The sequence below is a fragment of the Trachurus trachurus genome, assembly GCF_905171665.1.
Source record: "Trachurus trachurus genome assembly, chromosome: 18".
Taxonomy (NCBI): Eukaryota; Metazoa; Chordata; class Actinopteri; order Carangiformes; family Carangidae; genus Trachurus; species Trachurus trachurus.
In genome coordinates, this window is record NC_139909.1 from 6120780 (window position 1) to 6148092 (window position 27313).

General features: G+C 41.5%; 1 protein-coding gene across 1 annotated transcript in view; it reads right to left on the reverse strand.

Annotated features, from left to right (window-relative positions):
• The window catches only part of dachb (dachshund b), a 109011-nt gene that overhangs the window by 23567 nt on the left and 58131 nt on the right, over nucleotides 1-27313 (reverse strand). Inside the window, exons 2-4 of the mRNA XM_083993348.1 lie at nucleotides 27145-27260; nucleotides 9860-9970; nucleotides 2342-2545 (exon numbers count right to left, since the gene is read on the reverse strand). Coding sequence (XP_083849474.1) covers nucleotides 2342-2545; nucleotides 9860-9970; nucleotides 27145-27260 — 431 coding nt within the window. The remainder of the gene's footprint in view (nucleotides 1-2341; nucleotides 2546-9859; nucleotides 9971-27144; nucleotides 27261-27313) is intronic.

Consider the following 27313-nt stretch of genomic DNA (forward strand, 5'->3'; position numbering starts at 1 on the left):
CCTCTAACGACACATTTCACTGTCTTTCCTTTGACCCTCCAAATTCACCCTTTACTTCCGTACCTCCAAAAAAGCACAACCTTTTTGTTTTTCTTTTTTACGTTTTCCTGCTTATTGCCTTGCCTTCTTATTGTGATCTTCCATCTTTCCTGTCTTTTATCTTCCTCTTTTATTCTTTTGTGTTTTTTTCTTTTAAGTTTGTCTCCTTTCTTTGTTTTTATTCACTTTCCTGACCTCTTTTTTCATTTACATTCCGCTTTTTTAAATTTTCCATACCACTTTCTTGTTTCCGTTTTCTCTTCATCTTTCTTTTCTCTCTCCTTATTCATGTTTCTTTTTCCTTCATCTATCTCTCTCTTCTTTTTCATCCTCTAAGGACACATTTCAATGTCTTTCTATTGACCCTCCATTAACCTTAAATCACCTTTTAACCCTGCACCTCCTAAAAAACACAATTGTTTTGTTTTGTTCTGTTTTCCTGTCTTTCCTGTCTTTTATCTTCACTCTGTTCTTCTTTTGTGTTTTTTTTTCTTTTTTAGTTCTCTTACTTTCATTGTTTTTTATTCTGTCTCTTCCCACCTTTTTTTTCATTTTCATTCCGCTTTTTTTTAACCACTGCATTTTCTTGTTTCCGTTTTCTCTTCATCTTTCCCTTCTCTCTCTTTATTCATTTCTTTTTCCATCTTTTCCTTCATCTATCTCTTTCTTCCTTCCTCCAACGACACATTTCACTCTCTCTCTCTCTCCGTCGTCGACCCTCCATTAACCTTAAATCACCCTTTAACCCTGCACCTCCTAAAAAGCACGACCTTGACCTCTGACCTTCGACCTCTGACCGCTGCTTTTCAAAGGCGAACACAACAAACTGCGGAGGAGGAGGAGGAGACGCCTCAGATGTCGGAAACACACACACACACACACAAACACACACACAGGAACACACACACACACACACACACACACACACACACACACACACACACACACACACACACACACACACACTCAGCGGCTGCTTTCATTCCAATGAAACAATAACACTGATTGCTGTTGTCGTGACGACTGAAGTGATAGAATAATCAATGTGAGTGTTTGTCGCCTCTCGCTGCCCAGTGTGTGTGTCTGTGTGTGTGTGTGTAAATACATTACTTCTGCAATAAGAAAACGAGCGAGTATGGGTGTGTTTCTGTTTGTCTGCACCTCTGTGTGTGTGTGTGTGTGTGTGTGTGTGTGTGTGTGTGTGTGTGTGTGTGTGTGTGTGTGTGTCTGTGTGGTGTTGATGAATTGAGTCATTTAGTAGAGTGTGTACTGATTAATCCAGACAGAGTGTTAATACAGGAGATGGGAACAGATTAAATGGCGTACATTAACAAATATTGCCACCCCTCTAAACACACACACACACACACACTGATAGTTTGTGTGTTTGTGTGTGTGTGTGTGTGTGTGTGTGTGTGTGTGTTCTTGTACATGCTACATTGTGAGGACCGGAACGAGTTTTTAACCAACAGACTGAGGACATTTTGGCCGGTCCTCACTTTTTCAAAGGGCTTTTTGAGGGTTAAGACGTTAGATTATAATTAGGTTTAAATTAGGTCTAGAGTAATGGTTAAAGGGACAACGAGGAGTTTTGGAAAAGCAAAGTGTTTTCACACTACATTTATGAGCCTCCGCGCGCACCGTAGAATTCTTCGACCGGCGCAAGACAGACTCATGTTTTCATTCATCAATAATTAAAGTCGGAGGTTCAGCAGAGGGACTGAGAGACCCGTGTTTCGGTCCAAACACTCTATGTAAGTGATTGCTGTCGGAAGATATAACTATTTAAGACTTATATTAACACAAATATTCCGCTTACTACTGCTTTAAAGTCAGAGGTTCGAAGACGATCACATACCGTCGTAGTTCCCACCATAAACGGCGATTCAGCGGCGTTATTCTCATGACTCGCCACAAAACCGAAAGTAAAGAAACGCTGGTCGGCTCGCCCAGCATTTCCACCACCACTATTAATAACAAAATAATGATAGAGACAAAACGATATATTTATCGAAAATAGAGCCATTAACAAGTGGTAACGTAGATTCATCCACATTAACATGAGACTTTTTTATAACCAAATAGAAACTCCTCGTTGTCCCTTTAAGTTTAGGCATTTGTTTTGGATGGTTAATGTTAGGGTAAGGGGCTAGGGGATACATTATGTCAATGACATGTCCTCACAAAGGTATATTTACAAGGATGTGTGTGTGTGTGTGTGTGTGTGTGTGTGTGTGTGTGTGTGTGTGTGTGTGTGTGTGTGTGTGTGTGTGTGTATGTGTGTGTGTGTGTATGTACTCACTGTTAGCCAGTAGCTGTTGCTGCTGTTGGAGTTGCTGTTGATTGACGGCTCCGAGGGCCGGGCCCCTCCCTCCTCCTCCACCTGCTGCACCTCCTCCTCCTCCTCCTGCTGCTCCCACTGTCACTCCTCCTCCTCCTCCTCCACCGTGGGCTCCAGCAGGGGGGCTGGTGAGACGCTCCTTGTCCCAGGAGCACTCGCTGCCTCCTGGACACACACACACACAGACACACACACCAGATGTCAATCAGGACGATGTGAAGCTCGAAAACACACGACCACGACAAATCTGATCTGCAGCGTTCCTCCTATATAGGATCAACAGTGTGTGTGTCTGGTCTAGGGTTGCAAAATTCCAGGAATTTTCAAAGTTGGAAACTTTCCATGGGAATTAACGGGAATAAATCCGAAATTTACAAAATTGAATGTCGGCCCTTAACAGGGAACTTAAATATAGTTGGGGAAAATATATTGTAGCATAATCTTGGCTAAAACAACCAGCACACTGCTTACTGCAGGGTATATTTTACTCAACATTCATGTTTTTGTTGTTCAGTAAAAGAATTGATGGATGTCTGCTTATGACAAAACAAAATATTTACATGTATGTTTGGATATGATACAGTTTGTTTAAATTACCCCCAAATGTCCAGTTTATTCCCATAAATTCCTAAAAATTCCCATAAATTCTCATAATTCCAATGGAAAGTTTCCAATTTGGAATATTTCCAAAATTCCCCAGCTTAACTTCCCATGGAAAGTTTCTGGAAATTTACCGCCCCTTTGCAACCCTATATAGGATCAATACTTATCATTACACAGGCAGGAGAGACAACAGTGTGTGTGTCTTGTTTTCGTCCTTTACAATAATGAGGAGGTCGGATTATTAGGAACAGAGCTCAGTGAGAAAACACACAATTCAATACACACACTTGTTCGACAGTGTTATAAAACTGCACAGTACAGCTGTTCCTAATAAAGTGGACAGATTAAATAAGATAGATATAGAAGATTAAGATATAAATATACCTCAGAGATGAAATAACATGTTTATAATATAATAAAAACACATGATTTACACAATTGACACAATTTAATTAGTCCTGCAGGCGTTCCTAATAAAGTGAACACAAACTGCTTATATCATATTAATATAAACACCTCAGTGATAAAGTCACATGTTTATTATGTTAAAGTATAACACAAACCAAAACTCATTGAGAAAACACACAAGTTAAGGAACACGTGTAAAATAAAAGTGTCAGGTGTTCCTAATAAAGTGAACACAGGCAAAGTTACACTATAAAAAGATGGTTAATATCCATTTATGAATCTATAAAGACATCATTGATATGATTATCCAGTCCAATCCATTTCTATTCATAAAGCATTATTTTAAACAATAAAAAGATAAAAAGCACAATAAAACATAATCAGTAAATAAATACTGTCCACCCTAGATAAAAAAATGTCCATGCACATAAAGCCAAAGAAAAAAGAGGAGGGTTTTAAGAAGAGTTTTAACATTAGACAGTTAGGGTTAGGGCTTAAACTAACAATTATTTTATCGATTAATCTGTTGATTATTTAAACGATTAATCGATTAGTTGTTTGGTCAATGTCCACAAACCAAAGAGAGACTCAGTTTATTGTCATAAAGCAACAAAGAAACCAGAAATATTCACATTTAAGAAGCTGAAATCAGTGAATTTTGACTTTTTTTCTTTAAAAAAACTATTCAAACCTATTATTCGATTATCAAAATAGTTGACGATTAATTCAATAATCGATTATTGTGCGATTAATTGATTACTTGTTGCAGCTGCAGATCAGAGCTCATTGATAAAACACACTAAAGTGCAAACAGCGTTACATTATAAAAAGATGTTTAATATCTATAATATATGTATAGATATCTAGATATATTATAGATATTAGTGATGATATTGATCAATCAGAGCTTATTGGGTGTTTATATATTATATTTGGTATAATATATGAATAGATATCTAGATATATTATAGATATTAGTAATTATATTGATCAATCAGAGCTGATTGGGTGTTTTTACAGCTGTTCCTAATAAAGTGAACACAGAATTACACTATAAAAAGATGTTTAATATGTATAATATATGTAGATATATAGATATATTATAGATATTGGTAATGATATTGATCAATCAGAGCTGATTGGGTGTTTTTACAGCTCTTCCTAGCCTAGTTAATGATGGAGGTATAGTAGCAGTAGAACTACAGAGAGAGTTAATTATTGATAAACGACTCAGTTAATACGACTTTATTATTACATCATCGTCACGGTTACGTCGTTACTACTGTATTAAACGTGTTTAGTTTCCTTCAGGTCTGTGAAAGCATCTCTCTCTCTTTCTCTCTTTCTCTCTCTCCTTCATTCCTCTACTCTCTCTCTCTCTCTCTGCTCCCTCGTTCCCTCTCTCATCCATCTTCATCTCCCTCCATTAGTTTGAATTAGCAACCGTCTCTCTCTATTATTGCCTACTGAATTCCCTGCGCTGTGTGTGTGTGTGTGTGTAACAGTGTGTGTGTGTGTGTGTGTGTAACAGTGCATGTGTGTGTGTGTGGATGACAGCTGGGCCTCATCCCCTCTGCCATTTACACCGGGGAAGAAAAGAAGTATAAACAGATGGGCAGATGTTCTCTCTCTCTCTCTCTCTCTCTCTCTCTCTCTCACACACACACACACACACACACACACGCACACACACACACACACACACACACACACACACACACACACAAACACACACACACACACACACACACACACACACACCTCATTTTTTCCTTGGCCTTGTCCTCTCCTTCCCTCCCTCCCTCCCTCCCTTCATTCATTCACTTTTTCTGGCTTCTTCATATTTTCTTCCCTCTCTTTCTCTCTCCTCCCTCTCTTTCTCTTTCTCTTTCTCTCTCCTCCTCATCAGTTCATCATTGATTAAAAAAAAACAAGTCTTTTCCGAGCAGGGTGAATCCCTCCATCCCTGGTTGGAGCGGAGGAGTGGAAGAGGAGTTTCCCCTCCTCCTCTGATGGTGTCGACCTTCACTCCTCCTCTAAGTCTCGGTCGGATCGTGTGATGTGATGTGATGGAGTCGTCACGGCAGCAGCTGCTCAGGCCCATCATCATCATCATCATCATCATCATCATCATTGTTATTATCGCTGTGCTTTTATTCTGAAAACCACCTCCACTTCCTGTCAGTCGGTTTGTGTGGATCAAAGAGATCCTTTTCTTATTTACACTCTCTCTTACTATATCTTTCTTTTTTCTTTCTTATACTCTCTAGTGTCTTTCTTTCATTTGTTCACTCTTTCACTCTTTCTTTCTTTCTTTCTTTCTTTCTTTCTTTCTTTCTTTCTTTCTTTCTTTCTTTCTTTCTTTCTTTCTTTCTTTCCTACACTCAATTTCCATATCTATCTCCATCTTCCATATCGGATTCTCCTTTTCTCTGTTTCTGTCTTTCTTATCTACACTCTCTCTTTATTTTTTCTTTCTTATACTCTGTCTCTTTCTTTCTTTTGTTTATTTTTTCTTTTCTTTCACTCGTTCACTCTTTCTTTCTTTCTTTCCTTCCTACACTCAATTTCCATATCTATCTCCATCTTCCATATCGGATTCTCCTTTTCTCTGTTTCTGTCTTTCTTATCTACACTCTCTCTTTATTTTTTCTTTCTTATACTCTGTCTCTTTCTTTCTTTTGTTTATTTTTTCTTTTCTTTCACTCGTTCACTCTTTCTTTCTTTCTTTCCTTCCTACACTCAATTTCCATATCTATCTCCATCTTCCATATCTTTCTGTATTGGATTCTCTTTTTCTCTGTTTCTGTCTTTCTTATCTACACTTCTCTTACTCTGTCTTTCTATTTGCTTCCTTGTCTTTCTTTCTTTTAGTTTTTATCTCTTTCTTTCTTTCATTTATTTTTCCCTCACTCTCTTTTTCTACTTTCCCTTTCTCTTGTTTCTCTCTTTCCTTCTTTCTTAGACTCTATTTGTAATTGTTTTGCCATCATCATCATCATCATCATCATCATCATCATCATCATAATCATCATCATCACTGTTATTTTCGCTGTGCGATTATTCTGAAAACCACCTCCACTTCCTGTGGGTTTGTGTGGATCAAAGTGTTGATCAAACATGTTCATTTCTTTCGTTCCTTTTCTTATCTACACTCTCTCTTACTCTCTCTTTCTTTTTTCTTTCTTATAGTCTCTTTCTTTCTTTCTTTCTTTCTTTCTTTCTTTCTTTCTTTCTTTCTTTCTTTCTTTCTTTCTTTCTTTCTTTCCTACACTCAATTTCCATATATATCTCCATCTTCCATATCTTTCTTTATTGGATTCTCTTTTTCTCTGTTTCTGTCTTTCTTATCTACACTTCTCTTACTCTGTCTTTCTTTCTTTTAGTTTTTTTCTTTTTTATCTCTTTCTTTCTTTCATTTATTTTTCCCTCACTCTCTTTTTTCTACTTTTCCCTTTCTCTTGTTTCTTTCTTTCCTTCTTTCTTAGACTCTATTTTTAATAGTTTTTCTCTTTCTTTTTTTGCTACACTATCTATCTATTTCTTTGTTTCTTCCATATCTTTTTCTGTTTCTGTCTTTCTTCATCACACTCTTTATTATTTTTCCTTTCTCTTTTTATTTGATCATTTCTTTCTTTTTCAGTTTCTCTTTTCCAACTCACTGAGTAAAATCTCCTCTTTCCATTTTTTTATAAAGTTTTTTTGGTTTGACTTTACTCATCTTTCACTTTTTTTTTCTTTTCTTCTCTCAGCTTCGATCTTTTGTTCAGACTTTCACTCTCTCTTTCTCTTTCTCTTTCGTCTGTTGTTCACATAACGATCTGATCTGTTTCTAATTAACAATAAATCACCTGTAATTATAAATATAAACAACTTTCACTCTCCGTCTTTTTTCCCCTCGGTCTTTTTTCTCTCCATCTCTTTCTCATTTCTAATAAAAAAAGAAACCCAACGTGATCGTCTTTCATCCGTCAAACACCTCAATATCTGTTTCCTCCTCGTCCTAAATATCCCTCTTTTCTATTTTCCCTTTCATTCATTCCCTCGTTCCTCTGCTCCATTGTCCGTCGTCTGTTCCCAGGCCGACGCTCAGTGTCCGTTACAGAGGAGAAGAAGGACGGACAAAGAAAAGAAAAATCACTGAATGAAATAAAAGGAGGAGAAAGAAGAAGAAGAGGAAGACGAAGAGTAGGAGGAAATAAAAAAAGAAATGAGAGAACAGAGGAGGAGTAACTCTATCAGGGCCGGTTTCCAGGTCAGCAGAAGAAAAGGAGGAGAAAAGAAAAATAGAAACAGGAGTCTGAAGGAAAAGACGGACGGACGGCACGCTCTCTCTCTCTCTCTCCTTTCTTTCTTTTCTCTTTGCTTTTTGTTTTCTGTCTTTTCAATAATTCAGAGAAGCAAACACAGCAGAGATGGAGTGGACGGAAAGAGTGTGTGTGTGTGTGTGTGTGTGTGTGTGTGTGTGTGTGTGTGTGTGTGTGTGTGTGTGTGTAAAGGCTTTGTTTTTCCTATGTTACCTGTGAAAAAAAAACAACAACACACAGGCTTTTAAAGCCACGATGTGTAGAATGAAGGAATTGAGAGCTTTATATTATAGGGTCCTTCAAAATAAAGGCAGATGTTTGCGTTAAAGCTCCTTCAAAATAAAGGTATACGTTTGTGTTAAAGCTCCATACAGTATAAAGGTAGATGCTCCTTCAAAATAAAGGTATACGTTTGTGTTAAAGCTCCTTCAAAATAAAGGTAGATGTTTGTGTTAATGTTAAAGCACCATACAGTATAAAGGTAGATGTTTGTGTTAAAGCTCCTTCAAAATAAAGGTAGATGTTTGTGTTAAAGCACCATACAGTATAAAGGTAGATGCTCCTTCAAAATAAAGGTAGATGTTTATGTTAAAGCACCATACAGTATAAAGGAAGTTGCTCCTTCAAAATAAAGGTAGATATTTGTGTTAAAGCACCATACAGTATAAAGGCAGATGCTCCTTCAAAATAAAGGTAGATGTTTGTGTTAAAGCACCATACAGTATAAAGGTAGATGTTCCTTCAAAATAAAGGTAAATGTTTGTATTAAAGCACCATACAGTATAAAGGTAGATGCTCCTTCAAAATAAAGGTAGATGTTTGTGTTAAAGCACCATACAGTATAAAGGTAGATGCTCCTTCAAAATAAAGGTAGATGTTTGTGTTAAAGCACCATACAGTATAAAGGTAGATGTTTGTGTTAAAGCTCCATACAGTATAAAGGTAGATGTTTGTGTTAAAGCTCCTTCAGAATAAAGGTAGATGCTCCTTCAAAATAAAGGTAGATGTTTGTGTTAAAGCTCCATACAGTATAAAGGTAGATGTTTGTGTTAAAGCTCCTTCATAATAAAGGTAGATGTGTTAAAGCTCCATACAGTATAAAGGTAGATGTTTGTGTTAAAGCTCCATACAGTATAAAGGTAGATGTTTGTATTAAAGCTATACAGTATAAAGGTAGATGTTTGTGTTAAAGCTCCATACAGTATAAAGGTAGATGTTTGTGTTAAAGCTCCTTCAGAATAAAGGTAGATGCTCCTTCAAAATAAAGGTAGATGTTTGTGTTAAAGCTCCATACAGTATAAAGGTAGATGTTTGTGTTAAAGCTCCTTCATAATAAAGGTAGATGTGTTAAAGCTCCATACAGTATAAAGGTAGATGTTTGTGTTAAAGCTCCATACAGTATAAAGGTAGATGTTTGTATTAAAGCTCCATACAGTATAAAGGTAGATGTCCATGTGTAGTGTGATTATAAAGCAGCTCTAGGTTCTATATTAATACTGTGAAAGTATCTAAGCCTCAGTCCACAGAGAAATGCACACAGCCTGTATTCAGAAACTGAACCTTGAAACCAGGCGTCAGGACTTCCTGTCACTTTGTGATGTCACAACAACAGCAGCCACCCACCATCATCCAACAACTTTGCAGGATTTGGTTTCTCTGAGTGTTTTATTCTGAAATCTGCTCTAGTTTTTTATTATCAGACCACTCAGAAAACAGTCAGCCAATCAGAAGAGAGGAGGCTCAGATCTTCTTCCTCCTCCTCTCTTCTGATTGGCCGACACCGACCTGTTGTTACTAGAGCTCCAGAGAGCAGAGATGGTTTTTAGATCTTCTCATGTGACGACGTTTTTTTTGTGTGTGTCGCTGATTTTTACATCGAAGAACAAGAAAAGAAACTGAATATGACTGAAACCTGAGCACACTTATATAACACACGCACACACACACACACACACACACACACACACACACACACACACACACACACACACACACACACACACAGCTGTGGCGCTTCCTCTTTTTACAATAACTTCATGATGTGTTTAGGGAACTTCTCGTCGGTCTGTAACTTTGATGTTTAACAGTGACAGGTGGAAGGTTTTGGATTTAACGGTGACGACAGAGTGTGTGTGTGTGTGTGTTTGTGTGTGTGTGTTACCTGTGTTGGAGTGCATGTCGTCGTTGTCCGACTCGTTGCCGTTCTGCAGACTCATCATCATCTTCATCTTCTGGAGCTTCTGGAGCTCGGCCATGGCTGCTGCCGTCAGGCCTGAGACACACATAGGTGAATAGGGTAAAAAAATTTAACTAACACATATCACCATGAAACTTCCCAAGTTTATCACTCACATTAAGACAAATATTTTTTGTATTACAAGTTTTATCAAACTTTATGTTTAAATATGTAAATGAGCCAATATCTGATGAAATATGCGCTATAATTTGTATACATTTCCAGAACCAAAATCTGAACGATGAATAAAGCCTCTTTCAAAATTCCTGTTTTATTTTGTTGACACATTAGAGTCAGAAGTTTTTACAGAGGAGGATTTTGGATATCTCTTTTCATCACTCTGTAAATGAGAAAATACTGTCACCAGCCCTAAAAAACTCTAATTTCGCCTTGTTTTTAGGAATAAAACGTTGTATAAATCAGGCTGTGAATGATATATCAACAAACCCCTCTGTAAAAACCTTCAGAATATAGACAGGGATCAAAATTGAAGGTTTGGTGTCTGTCAGTGCTGCTGAAGTGGAGATTTCTAGCTCAGAGTCTGAGGAAAAACTCATTTTGAGAAAACGACCTTTAAAGACTTGTACTGAAAACACTACAGGTGAATAGTGTAAAAATTTTAACTACCAGATATCACCATGAAACTTCCCAAGTTTATCGCTCACATTAAGACAAATATTTTTTGTATTACAAGTTTTGTCAAATTATATGTTTAAATATGTAAATGAGGCAATATATAATGAAATATGCGCTAATTTGCATATATTTCCAGAACCGAAATCTGAACAATGGATAAAGATGACAATTTTTGGAGACTACATAATTATCATCGTCATTATCTTAAGAAGAACACACACATACACACACACATTAACCTGCCGTTTACCCATGATGCTTTGCAGCGAACCGTGACACACACACACACAAACACACACATACAGCTGTTGCCGTCAAATTTGTCTTTTGAGCTCCAGTGTTTTGTTGAAGTGTTTCGGGGTGTGAGCGCCGTTCCAGACGCCGCGAGGCTCATGTATACACACACTGATACACACACTGATACACACACACACACACACACACTGATACACACATACACACACACAGAAACACAACACACACACACTCTTTTGTATGGACTAAGATCCCTGGCTCTGTGCACTGACCTGGAACTGACTTCTATACACAACAACCAGCAGAGTGAGAGAGATGACCCTGTGTGTGTGTGTGTGTGTGTGTGTGTGTGTGTGTGTGTGTGTGTGTGTGTGTGTGTGTGTGTTGTGTTTCTCTGCACGTGTGTGTGTGTGTGTGTGTGTGTGTGTGTCTGATTGTGTAAATGCACCATTATGTGTGTAAATGTGCATATGTGTGTGTGTGTGTGTGTGTACAGTTTGCTTTCATGTATGCGAGTGTATGTGTGTGTGTGTGGAGAGAGGGAATGCATGCTTATCTGTGCATTCTTGTATGTGTATGTGTGTGTGTGTGTGTGTGTGTATAGGTCAGTTGGTTTTGCCCCAGTCACGGTTGACGGCCCTGCAGGAATGTCCATTACACACACACACACACACACACACACACACACACAGTACAGTTGTCTGCGAGCTATAAAGAAAACAAGATGGAGGAGGAGCCGTCGTCGTCTTGTTGGAGGTTTAATTTAAAGTCGGATTATTGACGATCATCAGACTGAAAACATCCAAATACTAAAATAAACTCCTACGACTGAACTTTATTGATTTGTAAACATATAGTTTGGTTTTTGTTTTGTTTATTTACAGAACAAAGCTGCACTTTGTCATATTGGTTGATGACGTCATCAAACGGACCAGGACTCACTGTCGATGGCATCGGTGATTGATGACAAACAGATCTCTCTCTCTCTATCTCTTTGCAAATGTCAAAACCATATTTAAATTTGTTTAGAAGCTTTATCATTATTTGATTCAAACTATTTAATTAACTTTAACTTTACTTTTGGCCGTCACAGTTTAATGTGTTTATCATCACACAGCAGCAGATTCAAACTGGTGGAGACCAAACACGGAGCAAAAAGAGAGGATCATGAATTTAATTTAATGATTTAATCATGAAATCTATATGAATGATGTATAATAAACCATTTAAAATGGGAATATATCCAAATCTCAGGAACCAAGTTTTGCTTGTGATGAAAAGTTAAAGGGATAATTCAACATTTTGGCAAATTGGCCAATCCCTATAGTCATAGCAGTAGGTTCGTTACCTTTAATTGTCGGTGCAAGCTGTTTTTAGAACGGCGGAGCAGAGCCGTGAGCTGCTCAGAGCTACGCTACGGAGGCTCATTATGGGATTTCTTGGTTTCCCTCATCAAACTCATCAAATACACGATCCAACAACTCCACAACGCTCTGGTGGACAAGTTGTGACCTGCACATTCACCACGCTATGAGATAATAACACAACGTTACCACACAGAGTTGTTTTAGAGGGAAATACAGAGACTGCTTGATGAAAAACTGTCCCTGAAGGCAACACGCATCAGCGGTTTTACATGAATTTCCCTCTAAAACAACTCTGTCTCATAAAATGGCAAAATGTTGAACTATTCCTTTGAAATGAATCAAAAAACCAAAATGACTCCAACATAAAATCTGTTATACTGCACACTGTTCAGCTCTAGTTTAAAGTTTTGTCATTTCCCCGGCAATTAAAGAAGAAATCAGAACAATATCTTTTCCTGTATAAAGTGCATATTTATAAATATTCAGACTCTATTGTATCGAGTTGTGACTCTAAAAGCTGAAACCGAACTGAACCTGACGATGGATCTGAATCCACCAGTGACTGATTTATAATGCAGCATCAGTCTGTTTCACAAGTGCACTTAGTGAGGAGAGAAAAAAGGAAGGAGCGAAAAGAGAGAAAGACAGAAGGAGAGAGAGAGAGAGAAAGAGAGAGAGAGGTCCGGTGTAAGAGCCCGAGGCAGAGTGACCAGACGTATTGTCTGCCGTCCTGCTGAGAGAGGAGGAGGAGGAGGAGGAGGAAACGGAGAGAGATGATGGAGGAAAAGAGGCCAAAGAATGAAAAGAGAGAGAAGGACTGAAGGTTACAGCAAATCTGGTGTAAATAATGAGAGGAGGGGGATTTTATGGGTTAAAGACAGAGAGAGATCGAGTAGGACTGATGAGAAAGACAGAAAAAGGAGGAAAAAGAAGTTTGGAAATGGAAAACTGAGTTGTTGTTTTTTCAATTTGACCATCAATTTATAGATTAATCAATTAAAGATTTAAGTATTTGTCCATCTATGTTGTGTTAATGATATTAAAACAAACACATTCATTTCATAATTGGCTGCCATTTAGTTTTCTCTCTTCACCTTTTTTTTGTTGGAGTTCGGCAAGAACTATAATTATGTAACATTACGATACATGAAGCAAATACTACTTACAATACTACTACAACTCCATTTCGTAACGTTACATGATTATCTAATAGCGTGGTGAATGTGCAGGTCACAACTTGTCCACCAGAGCGTTGTGGAGTTGTTGGATTGTGTATTTGATGAGTTTGATGAAGGAAACCAAGAAATCAATTAAAGGTAACAAACCTACTGCTATGACTATAGGGATTATGGCAATGGGTCATTTTGCCAAAATGTTGAACTATCCCTTTAAGTTTTTGACCTAATGATGAGACAGGAAGTAAAAATCAAAGCATCACAACAGTTATTAGCAACGGTGGCTAGTTCACTATTATCGACCGCACAAGCTGGAGCAGGACACGGGGCAACATGGCCGACACCGACTCGACCCCACGTGAACTAACCTGTGTGTTAGCTACAGTGTGTGTGTGTGTGTGTGTGTGTGTGTGTGTGTGTGTGTGTGTGTGTTAAATACCATGGGAACTCCTCGGACGGTTAAAGACAGTTCAGTCGAAACCACAATTGTCGACCTCACGGTGGCCGGAGAGGAAAACAGAGTAAACAGAAAATGGAGTCGTTCTCCCTCAGCGGGGTCAGAGAGCTGCATCCTCAAATTTATTACCCCACTGAGGAATGAGAGGAGGCGACACACACACACACACACACACACACACACACAAACACACACACACACACACACACATATACACACACATACATGACGAGGAAACACGGAGAACACGGATAACAGACACACACACCACCACACGCACTCGGACACGGAGTCGGAGCGACCGCTTCGCCTCGATGCAACGAGGAGGCGATCAATAGCGAGGGCAGAGCCACAGTACTGTTCTCCATCCTGACACACACACACACACACACACACACACACACACACACACACACACACACACACACACACACACACACACACACACACAAACACACACACACCGCTCCCTCTCCTCTTCCCTCCCAGATCGATGGCTGTCCGCTGTGTCCACGGTTACCGAGCATCGACCCCCGTCGCTAATGGCGACCACGGAACCTTGGGAATTAGTGTGTGATTGATTGACAGACTGCTTCAAAGACACACACACACACACGGCCTCTATATGGTGTGTGTGTGTGTGTGTGTGTGTGTGTGTGTTTGACTGGTCCCCCGAGGGTTGTCCATACATTGTTGTTTACCCATCTCTTTTCCCTTCCCGTGCATCCTAATGCTTTCCGAAGGACGAACGAACGAGCGAAAGGAGAAGGAGAAGAAGGAGAAGAAGAAGGGGAAGTGGCGGAGGAGGAGTGGAGCAGATGAAGAAGGACAGGTCGGATTATGACCGGACAGAAGTGAAGTGAAGTGAATCGTCAGCGCAACACGCCGACGGGCGGCGGGAAACTGCAGAATCAGCGAAATCGGGGAGGATTTTTCCCACCGACGCCGAAGTTATGTCCAATTAAAAACTGGCAGGAGTTTAGAGGAAAGATCAAAAAGTCAGGATTGGTTGATCGCTCTCACTCAATGTGCTTGGTTGATGCTTTCCGCAGGAAGTAAAGAAAGAACGACAGGATGAAAAGAAAAGTAAGGCCGGAGTAGATTACGGCGGAAAAGCAGTAAGTCGTCTGTGTATGGATTGATTTTTTCGCCGGCTTTGTTGAAAACAAATGCACCTGGCAGGGAAGAGGGTTAGCAACACAGAGGAGAAGAGACCGGACTTGGAGAGTTTCCCTTTAACTCCAGGGTTTAACAACCAGAAAACACTAATTTGTTGATCATATTGGAAAAGCGGGGAGTCGTCGGCGTAACGTGAGACATTAACATTCATGAGGACGATTACAGATGTTGAAGCGTGAACACGAAATCTCATGGAGCGTTCAAACTCATTGAATACACAATCCAACAACTCCGAAATGCTCTGGTGGACAAGTTGTGACCTGCACATTCACCACGCTATGAGATGATAACAGAACGTTACCAGACAGAGTTGTTTTAGAGGTAAATTCATGCAAAACCGCTGGTAACGTTGTGTTATTATGTCATAGCGTGGTGAATGTGCAGGTCACAACTTGTCCACCAGAGCGTTGTGGAGTTGTTGGATTGTGTATTTGATGAGTTTGATGAGGGAAACCAAGAAATCCCATTAGCCTCCGTAGCGTAGCTCTGAGCAGCTTGTAGCTCTGCTCCGCCGTTCTAAAAACAGCTTGCACCGACAATTAAAGGTAATGCACCTACTCCTAAAACTATAGGGATTATGGCAATGGGCCAATTTGCCAAAATGTTGAACTATCCCTTTAACTTTTCATCACAAACAAAACTCGGTGAAGCGTGAATATGAAATCTCATGGAGGGTTGACGTCAAATTTGTTTTGTCAAAAGTGCCGACTTCAAACTCTTTGTCACTTTTAGTTTGATGCTTATAGATCAAGTAGAAGCAGATATTGTGACTCTGAATATAAGGTCTTTTTTTCTTTTTTACCTTGGTTCAGGGAGGCAAATCCAAAAGTATTCGAAACAAACAGGCCTGAGACCAGACCTGGATAGTTCATCTTTTAACACCAAAAAAACACTAATTCCTAACTGAAACAGAAACCAACATGGTGAAGTTTCTCAGTTGGTATCAACCTCTTTGAACAGATTATAATGGAAAAGCGGTGAGTCGTGAGAACTTAACCTTCAAATCACGTGACTGTTATCGTATTAAATATGCTGCACTGTGTCAGTGTTTGACGTCCTTCTGTCAAGCTCTATCAACATATTGGACAGAAAAAGTGACAGGAAGTTTGAAGTCAGCACTTGTGAAGCGTTACTCAAAGAAAATGTCCTTATTAATGTTCCCTGATGGTTCTCTCTGGGTTCAAAGACATTCGTTGGTTGGTTGATTGATGAATGCCTCCAAGTTGCCTGTACAGTAGGTGTGAATCTGAGGTTGTTTTTCCATATTTGTACGGAAAAGCGTTGCAGCCATTGAATAGATGTTTCCCAACGACTTTGGCCCAATCCCATTTCTCTTTTTTACCCCTACCCCTTGCCCCTCGCCCCTTGAAACGGAGCTACAAGGGGTAGGGGTTGAAAGTCAACCCCTACGAATTGGGACACCCCTTCAACAATCACATACGTCATTACATAGTCACTGACTTTTACGTAAGCAGATGCGGCGAGCTTTTGCCAGAAATCCAATCGCCTAGTACCATATAACTTAAAGGAGATATCAGTGAAATGTTTTTGTTAATATAAGTCCTAATTAGTCATATTTTCCGTCAGCAATCACTTACATAGAGTGTTTCGACCGGAACACGAGTCTCTCCGTCACTCCGCTCTGCTGTAACCCGAGGAGAAAACATTTCTTCTGGGATACAAGTGTTATCCAATGAGGAGAGAGAACGGCATGAAGGGCTGTGTGTGCAGCCAAGGGATGCGCGTGAATGTGGTGACGTAGCACGAGGACCAATTGATGCCTGACAAGGGCGGGGGCTGCTAACTCATGGTGCGTTCAAGGAAACTCGTACTTTGTGTTTTTCCTTCCTGTGAAGTCATACCAGTTCGATCTGGTACGAGTTCACGGGTCGGAAGTTACGAGTGGCCGTTATAGGGAACTTTCACAGACAACAGGATGGTAAAAACACGAGCTACGGGTTACCTGGAACGCTACCAAGTCGTAGTTGTGACTTGAAGCTGTAACTTACGGTTTCAAAAGCCTGCCTTGAACGCAGCATTAGCCGAAACGGCCGTGAAGCTGATATCTCCTTTAATAAAATAAAATACAACTTAATGCAGGCTGATCGGTTCATTGTAAAACATTTATTTATTTTTGTAAATGTGGTGATTTCTGTACGTAGGCTACAGAGCCCAGAGGCAGCGCCGCTCTTCTATCCAAGAGTACACATGAAGTTTCACTTTTCATTCAAACAAACAATGCTACTGCCACAATTGTTAGATTTCATCAATGAGACCAACATTTATCTCCTAAAAAGAATTTAACAAGCCGGTAGTAAACCTCTAAAAACCTGCAAGTAAGTTAATTAGCGATCGCCTTCTCTCCCGGGATGACGACGTAGTTTGGCCGGCGGAGCAGCTCTGCAGACCGGCTGCTGCCTCTGAGGAGTCACTCCTCCTGGAGCTTCACTTCTCCAAAAAAACGTCGGAGCAAACTTCTAACCAGCCGTCATTTGGATAAACTAACCGCACATTTGGGACCTAAACAGTTACTTTCTCGCATGAAAAAATATTAAAACTTAATAAAGTGACGTAATAACAGCGCTACAGTGAGAAATAAAACAGCTTTTCGTTTTACAGCTACCGCTGCCGGTTGCCGTAAGATGCATTCTGGGAATATTTTCATACCCCTCCGTTTGAAGTGTGCCTCTGAAAAATCTCCGTTTGAAGGGGTATGTAGCCCTACCACTTCCCCCTACCCCTCTGTCCTAACGGGAATTGGGACACCCCTACCCCTACACGTGAACGCACAAAACAGAGGGGTAGGGGTAAGTGGTAGTGGGCCTTAGAACTTTACACGTTTCCTATCTTGGTGACGTCTGCAGCTACATCACGACCTTTCACAGTAAAAGCCTCCACACCACACGGCAGGCGATCCTCTATCCTTCTAAATGAGAGCTGACAGCCACACACAGTGCATCAAGACGGTCTCTAATAGCTCTGAGTTTGCTGGTCCAGGCCGTTGGGTTGATCTTCAAGAGTCCTAATCCACCACCCACCACCCTCCACCCCCCCACATCCCCACATTTCCACATTCCTGGGCTCGCGTGAAACCCACCCCATTTGGTCCGCGGTTGTAAATATTTAATCGGCTGCACCTACATCTCTGACGAAGTGCTCCGAGCCGAGCGCGCTCTCAGAGAGACGGAGTGACACTTTGAATAAAACAAACAGGAAAACAGAGAAATTGCTCTTTGTGTTCTGAATTTAGAAACACACTGTTCTGGCCTTTTTTTTCAGTTTGTTTTCCTTTTTATTCTTCTTCTTCGTCGTCGTCTTTTTTCTTCCGGCGAGCACTCGAGAGGGAGGAAGGGCCAATTTTACAAATGCAGTCGATTTGCTCTTGTGCTGAGTCAAACAGATTTCAGCTCCGCGCTCGCTCCGGCACTTAGGGTCGCACCATCTTTAGCTTTTTTCCACTGGATGTCCAGGACGACCATTTGCTGCGGCCATTTTGTGTCGTCTTTAACAGACACAGACGTTCACGTTTCTGCAACAAGACTTAGACTTTTTAGATGTTTTTATAAAGCTTTTAAAACATCGCATTTGTTCATCGCTGAAGGTTTTTTCGAAGGAGCTGGAGGTCGATGATCTTGACCCATCAAAAGTTTTAAAGTCTGAGTCTGTTTCTGTCGACGGTTCTGTTTGAAAGGGTCAAGTTAATTGTTAAGGTCAACGCTTAAAATGACTCGTTAACAGTTACAGTCGGTGTAATGAGCTAATTCAGTCGCAGAGTTAACGGCCACAGGCTTGATGGGAGCTGATGTGTTGGTGGTTAAATTCCTTATTAAAGGGATAGTTCAACATTTTGGCAAATTGGCCCATTATCATAATCCCTATAGTCATAGCAGTAGGTTCGTTACCTTTAATTGTCGGTGCAAGCTGTTTGTAGAACGGAGGAGCGGAGCTGCGAGCTGCTCAGAGCTACGCTACGGAGGCTCATGGGATTTCTTGGTTTCCCTCATCAAACTCATCAAATACACAATCCAACAACTCCACAACGCTCTGGTGGACAAGTTGTGACCTGCACATTCACCACGCTATGAGATAATAAGCTCTGAGCAGCTTGTGACTCTGCTCCGCCGTTCTAAAAATAGCTTGCACCGACAATTAAAGGTAACGATCCTACTGCTAAAACTATAGGGATTATGGTAATGGGCCAATTTGCCAAAATGTTGAACTATCCCTTTGAAGCCAATGAGTAGAGCAAGGCACCAACACTGTAAGCGTTGATGCAGCGTTAGCTTATGTGAGTGGAAACGTCCTGTACAGAAAAAGACATTGAATGCATCATTATTTTCTTTTTGATTTGTTTTGTTTTGTTCGTTACTAGGAAGTAGAACAATAAAGTTTGTGATTCTGTTCTTGAAAATCAATGAGAAGAAGTAAAAAGTAGCTACGGGACGCTACATAGTTTATAACATTGTTGATTATGTTCTGTTCTTTACACCTTTGATCAATAAAGAATCAATGATAAAAACCAATAAGTGAAGCACTTTTATGGTTTTTAAGGTATTATGTTGTGTATTTATTCCGATGTTGCTCTTTTTGTTGTTGTTGTTGTTGTTGCCGCAGAAGCTAACGCCGCTAATGCTAACGCTGCTAATACTAACGCCACTAATGCTAACGCCGCTAATGCTAACACTGCTAATACTAACGCTGCTAATGCTAACACTGCTAATGTTAACGCTGCTAATACTAACGCTGCTAATACTAACACTGCTAATGTTAATGCTGCTAATGCTCTTCTTCTTCTTCTGTCTGTTCCTCTTCTGATGGTTTAATTACTTCAAATCTCACATTTCTCCGCAGCTTCACCTCTTTCCTGTGATTTTCTAAAACGACATCTGACTCGACCAGCGGGGGGCGCCGCTGCCACCGCCGTCGCCGCGGCTGCAACGCGACGCCAACGAGTTTGATGAGAGAAAACCAACCATGGGGGGCAAAAAAAAAAGGAAGTGAAAAGTAAACAGGACGCAAAAGAAGAAGAGGAAGAGAAGCAGAGATGAAAAAGACTTAATGTCACTTTAGTCCTCCTCTCTCTCTCTCTCTCTCTCTCTCTCTCCTCCCTTCATCTCTGCCTCGATCGCCCCCTCTCTCTCTGCAGGTGCACATAAGAGTCCTCAGATGAGTGTATTCTTTTCAAGACAAGATTGAAAGCACTTCATCTGTAACCTACACAGTGTGTGCGTGTGTGTGTGTAGTTGAGTGTGTGTATGTGCATGAACAAGTGGATTAAACATGTGTGTGTGTGTGTGTGTGTGTTGTTATGCAGCAGATGTGTTTATGTTTGTCGCTGTCATGTGTGTATTTGTGACAAAATATGTGTTTATGTCCCGACTGTGTTTTCGAAGAAGAGTGTGTGTGTTTGTGTGTGTGTGTTTGTAGCCGTGTGTGTGTGTGTGTGTGTGTGTGTATATGTGTGTGTGTGTGTCAGAAGACAAGGCGAACCATTGAGCTGTTTTTGAAGTGAATTAACAAGTCAAATGAGTGCCGCAGCACCCTGCATAGGTTTACACACACACACACTGATACACACACACACACACACACACACACACTGACACGCACACTAACACACACACACACACACACCCCAACGCTTATCATCACAGCGTCTTTGTTAAGGAAGATGAGGCCAATTAAACTGATATCACTCTTGTTGTCGTTTATGCTTCTTCCCTCCTTCTCCCTCTTCTCTCCCTCCGTCTTTCCTCCCTTCTTCTTCATCTTCTTCTGCTCTCTCCCCCTCTCTCTTTTCCTCTCCTCCTCCTCCTCCTCTTTTTCATACTCACCTCCTGTCTCTGTTCTTCTTCCATCTTTGACTTCTATCTTTAATTCCCCCCCTTTTCAAAATAAAGTGATGGAAAGTGAAGAGGGAAAACAGGGAGGAGGAGGAGGAAAGGTTAGGATGGGTAGAGGGGAAGGAGGGGAGGAAAGAGAGGAAAGAAGGAGAGGAAAAGAAAATGGCGTGGTGATGAGATGGAGGAGGAAGTGAGAAAGAAAGGAAGGGTGAGGAGGGAAGGAAAGAAAGGAGAGAAAGAGGAAAAGAAAGGAGGCAAGGAAGGATGGGAAGAAAATGATGGGGTGATGAGATGGAGGAGGAAGATAAGAGGAGGAAGAGAAAAAGATGGGAAGGGTGAGGGGGGAGGAAAGAAAGGAGAGAAAGAGAGAAGAAAGGAAGAGAGGAAGGAGGGATTGAAGGAGGAAAAGAAAGTAGGGAAGGGAGGATTGGAAAAAATGACGGGGCGATGAAGAGAAGAGGAGGAAGTGAAAAAGAAGGGGAGGATGAGGAGGGAAGGAAAGAAAGAGGAGAAGGAAGGAAGAAAAGAAGGAGGGAGTGAAGAAGGCGAGGAAAAGAAAAGAGGGGAAGAAAATGGTGGGGTGAGGAAGAGAAGAGGAAGTGAGAAAGAAGGGAGGGTGAGGAGGGAAGGAAAGAAAGGAGAGAAACAGGAGAAGAAAGGAAGAGAGGAGGGAGGGAATGAAGGAGAGGAAAAGAAAAGAGGGAAGGGAGGATGGGAAGAAACTGACGGGGTGATGAGAAAGAGGAGGAAGTGAGAAAGAAAGGAAGGGTGAGGAGGGAAGGAAAGAAAGGAGAGAAAGAGGAGAAGAAAGGAAGAGAGGAGGGAAGGGGAAGAGGTGAAGATGAAAAGATGGAGAGAATAAAGGATGAAAGAGGGAAGTTTGACCTTCTTGTATCTTTAACTTTCTTTTCCTTCATCTTCCCTCCATCTTCTCATCTTCTCCTCCTCCTCCTCTCTCTCTCTTTTCACTCCATCCTTCTCTCCTCATCCTTTTGCTTTTCTTCTCCCTCTCTCTCTCCTTCTCTCTCTCCTTCCCTCGCTCTGTGTTTTCTAACAGTGTGATAAATGTCCATCTGTGATTGGCCGATGCCCCCCATCGTCGTGGCGCCCGCGAGGTCGTAAACAACAGCCCGTCTCCCCCGGCAACGTGGCGTCTCCATGGACGCAGGGCCTCGCTAAGGCGACCGACTCTGCGTGTGTGCGACATCCGAAGACTGCCAAGTGTGTGTCTGTGTGTGTGTACATGTTGTATATATGTAGCGTGTGTGTGTGTGTGTGTGTGTGTGTGTGTGTGTGTGTGTGTGTGTGTGTGTGTGTGTGTGTGTGTGTGTGTGTGTGTGTGTGTGTGTGTGTCGGCTAATGGGCGATCATAAGTGAGCAAATGTTTTCTCTGGGTTCCACTAATGTTCAACAAACACAACGCACACACATTGTTGTATCACTCACACACACACACACACACACACACACACACACACACACACACACACACACACACACACACACACACACACACACCTGATGTGTAATTTGTGTGTGTGTCATTAGTATGCCACAGTGAGCTGAGTCCATATGTCACTAAACACAACCATGTTTTATTTATCCTGGAGAGAGAGAGAGGGAAGGATGGAGGGATGGAGGGAGAGAGAGAGAGGTAAACAGTCACTGTCAAGGGTACGGAGAGAGAGAGAGAGAGAGAGAGGGATGGAGGGATAGAAGGAATGAGAGAGGAAGGAGAATTGGCAAGACGAGGTGAAGAAAGAGAGAGAGGTGAGAATTAGAAGTGAAGGAACAGAGGAGGGAGGAAGATGGAGGGAGGGATGAAGAGGGAAAGATGACACGAAAGTTTAGAGAGGGTTAGAGATGAAAGGAAAGAAAAAAGAAAAAAGAAAGAAAGAAAGAAAGAAAGAAAGAAAGAAAGAAAGAAAGAAAGAAAGAAAGAAAGAAAGGGAGGGAGGAGGAAAATAAAATACATGAAAGGCAGTGAGGATGGAGGGAAGAGAGGGAGGGAGGAAAGGAGGAAGAAGAGATGAAAGGTGAGAAGTTGGAACAGAAAGAGAGAGAGTGAGAAACAGAGAAAGGAGGGGAAGAAAGAAGGATGATGAGGAAGTTGGGGATGGAAGGACTAGATGTAAAAAGAGGTAAAAGAGATGGAGGAAGGAAGGAAGGAAGGACGGAAGGAAAGACAGAGAGAGAGGTAAACAGTCACTGTCAAGGGTACGGAGAGAGAGAGAGAGGGATGGAGGAAAGGAGGGATGGAAGGAACAAATGAAAGAGGAAGGAGAATTGGCAAGACGAGGTGAAGAAAGAGAGAGAGGTGAGAATTAGAAGTGAAGGAACAGAGGAGGGAGAAAGATGGAGGGAGGGATGACACGAAAGTTTAGAGAGATGAAAGGAAAGAAGGAAAGAAGGAAGGAAGGAAGGAAGAGAGAGGGAGGGAGGGAGGAGGAAAAGGAAACACATGAAAGGGTGTGGTGATGGAGGGAAGAGAGGAAGAAGAAGAGATGAAAGGTGAGAAGTTGGAACAGAAAGAGAGAGAAACAGAGAAAGGAGGGGAAGAAGGAAGGATGATGAGGAAGTTAGGGAGGGCGGGAGGGAGGAAGGAAGGAAGGAAGGAAGGAAGGACAGAGAGAGAGAGAAGGGGGGGGTTGAAGGAAGGAGGGAACAAATGAGAGAGGAAGGAGAGTTGGCAAGACGAGGTGAAGAAAGAGAGAGAGGTGAGAATGAGAAGTGAAAGAACAGAGGAGGGAGAAAGATGGAAGGAGGGATGACACAAAAGTTTAGAGAGGGTTAGAGATGAAAGGAAGGAAGAGAGAGTGAGGGAGGGAGGGAGGAGGAAAATAAAAGACATGAAAGGGAGTGAGGATGGAGGGAAGAGAGGAAGAAGAAGAGATGAAAGGTGAGAAGTTGGAACTAAAAGAGAGAGTGAGAAACAGAGGAGAAAGGAGGGAAAGGAAGGGAAGGATGATGAGGAAGTTAGGGATGGAAGGACTAGATGAAAAAGAGGTAAAAGAGATGGGGGAAGGAAGGAAGGAAGGAAGGAAGGAAGGAAGGAAGGAAGGAAGGAAGGAAAGACAGAGGGGGTAAACAGTCACTGTCAAGGATATGGAGAGAGAGAGGGGGGGAAGGAGGGAAGGAACGAATGAAAGAGGAAGATAATTGGCGAGACGAGGTGAAGAAAGAGAGAGAGGTGAGAATTAGAAGTGAAAGAACAGAGGGATGAAGAGGGAAGGATGACACGAAAGTTTAGAGAGGGTTAGAGATGCAAGGAAAGAAGAAAGAAAGAAAGAAGGAAGGGGGGAGGAGGAAAAGAAAAGACATGAAAGGGAGAGAGGAAGGAGGGAAGAGGGGAAGGGAGGAAAGGAGGAAGAAGAGATGAAAGGTGAGAAGTTGGAACAGAAAGAGAGAGAGTGAGAAACAGAGAAAGGAGGGGAAGAAAGAAGGATGATGAGGAAGTTAGGGATGGAAGGACTAGATGAAAAAAGAGGTAAAAGAGAGAGGAAGGAAGGAAGGAAGGAAGGAAGGAAGGAAGGAAGGAAGGAAGGAAGGAAAGACGGAGGGAAAGACAGAGAGAGAGGTAAACAGTCACTGTCAAGGGTACAGAGAGAGAGAGAGAGGGATGGAGGAAAGGAGGGATGGAAGGAACAAATGAGAGAGGAAGGAGAATTAGAAGTGAAGGAACAGAGGAGAGAGAAAGATGGAAGGAGGGATGAAGAGGGAAAGTTTAGAGAGGTTAGAGATGAAAGGAAGGAAGAAAGAAAGAAAGAGAGGGAGTGAGGGAGGGAGGGAGGAGGAAAAGAGAAGACATGAAAGAGAGTGAGGATGGAGGGAGGAGAGGAAGAGAGATGAAAGGTGAGAAGTTGGAACTGAAAGAGAGAGAGAGAAGAGAAAGGAAGGATGATGAGGAAGTTAGGGATGGAAGGAAGCAAAAAAGAGGGAAGGAATGAGAGAAGAAGGGAGGACTGGATGAAAAAGAGGTAAAAGAGATGGAGGAAGGGAGGAAGGACGGAAGAAAGGAAGGAAAGACAGAGGATACAAGCAGATAAGGAAGATGAAAAGAAGAGAGGGGAGAAGAGAAAGAGTGATAAGAGACAAAATAAAGGAATACGAATGGAGGGAAGGAAGGAAGGAAAAGAGGAAATTTAATTAGGAATGGAGGAGAGGATGGGAGTCAAAAAAGGAGGGAAGGAAGGAGTGATGGAGGAAGTATAGGAGAGTAAAGAATGAAAGGAGGTAAAGAAAGGAAGAAAGGAGGGATAAAGGGAAGGAGAGAAGGAAGAAACGACAGAACAGAAAGATGAGTCAAAGAAGGAGGGAGGGAGGGGAAAAAGAAGAGAGGAGGAGACGACGACGGAGAAGTGGGGGATGATGGAGCAGGGAGAGGAGGAAGAGAGACGAGTCGAGAAGAAGGAGGGAAGAAACGAGGGAGGGAGGAGGGAGGGAGGGAGCGAGGGATGGACAGATGGAGGAGTGGGACCCCAGAGACGTGTCATTCATCACACCACCATGCAGTCTGCACTCGTTCACCCGCTCTCTCTTTCTCTTTCTCTGCAGGTCTTCTCCTCCTCCTCCTCCTCCTCCTTTTCTTTTTCTTTTTCTTCCCTAAATGACATCTCTCTTTTTTCTTTCTCTCCCTCCTCCGCCGTTCATTCATTTTCTCATCCCTCCATCACGTCACACTTCTTCATCATTTCTCTCCTCCTTGGTCCATTTATCTTCTCTGTCTCTCTCTCTTTTTTTTTTCCTTCCCACCATCTTTGGCACTCGTTTTTAGGTTTCATCATCTCCTCTGGCGACATCCCTCCCTCCGTTCATCTCTCCATTCTCCCCCTCTCCGTTTTTTTTTTCGTTCCCTCCATTTTCACTTTTTGTCTCTTTTCTCTCCTCTTTTTTTTTAATCTCTAGAAGATGATGAAGATGAAGAAGGGATGGGAACGAAAGGATGGATTGAAGGAGAGGGGGAGAAGACAAGGATGGACTGAGAGAGAGGAAAAGAGGGAGTGGAGGAAGGAGGGAGGGAGTTGGGAAAAAGAAAGGATGGATGGATGGCAGGTGAGGAGAGGTGAAGAAGAATGAATAACGAGTGCTGCCACCTGGTCCTAGTGGACGAGTGTGGAACTGCAACTGAAACTGCAACTGAACACGTTGTTATTGTTATATTAACTTTTTTTATAAACTTTATTTTCTGTTTTCATATCATTTTCTTTTTCTTTTTTTTTTTACTATTATTTCATTTGTAAATGTATTTAACATATTTTTTTATTTTATATTTGAATTTATTTTACTTTATTTTTTCATTTCTTATTTATTTAATTTTTTTAAATTTATTTATTAAATGTCACATTTTTTTTTTAAAATCAATTTCTTTCACTTTTTTTTTTAAATTTTATTTAATTATATTACTGTATTTCATTTCATTGCAGGCTCCACCCACATTTTGAGGCGTCATCGTCACTGTATCCTTCATTATGACCTCATAATAGTATTCAGTGAGGATTTTCACCTGTTTCTTCTGATTTACACTGAGTTCATTCAGAGTTTATCGCAGAGCTGCACTGAGGACATGATCAATAATCAAAGTTATTGATTGTTAAAGGGACAACGAGGAGTTTCTCCATCGGCAGAACGAAAAATTAATAAAAGTCTCATATTAATGTGGATGAATCTACGTTACCACTTGTCAATGGGCCCATTTTCGATAAATATATCGTTTTGTCTCTATCGTTATTTTGTTATTATTAGTGGTGGTGGAAATGCTGGGTGAGCTGACCAGCGTTTCTTTACTTTCGGTTTCGTGGCGAGTCATGAGAATAACGCCGCCGAATCGCCGTTTATGGTGGGAACTACGACGGTGTGTGATCGTCTTCGAACCTCTGACTTTAATTCTTGATGAATGAAAACATGAGTCTGTCTTGCACTGGTCAAAGAATTTCACGGTACACGGAGGCTCATAAATGTAGTGTGAAAATGCTTTGCTTTTCCAAAACTCCTCGTCGTCCCTTTAAACAGTAAAATTATGAACTTGTCTTACTTCCTAGTATTGATCCTGAACATCACCGTGGAGTTACATGACCCTGTTGACATGTTAGCTCACACGCTAGTTTGATAGAAATCACTAAAGTTACAATGACCCTAATGTGGAAGCTGAAGTTCACGGGTTCAGAGGTGACGTTCAGCGATCAGGTTATTGATCGGTCAGCGGGTCTGACGCCTGACAGACAGAACTCAGGGCTCACGAAGAGAGAGACAGAAATACAGAAATACACAATCTCTCTCTCTCTCTCTCTCTGTCTCTCACCGGTGTGGGACAGCAGGTTGGGGGACAGCAGGCCGGGGAGGCCCGGGTGCAGCAGCCTGGGGCTTTCCTGGATCCCGGCACCAGAACAACGCTTCGGAGGACGGCCGGGCCGAGAGCTGCAGGGCGAGAGAGAGAAAGAAAGAAAAAGAGAGAGAGACATTAATTACTG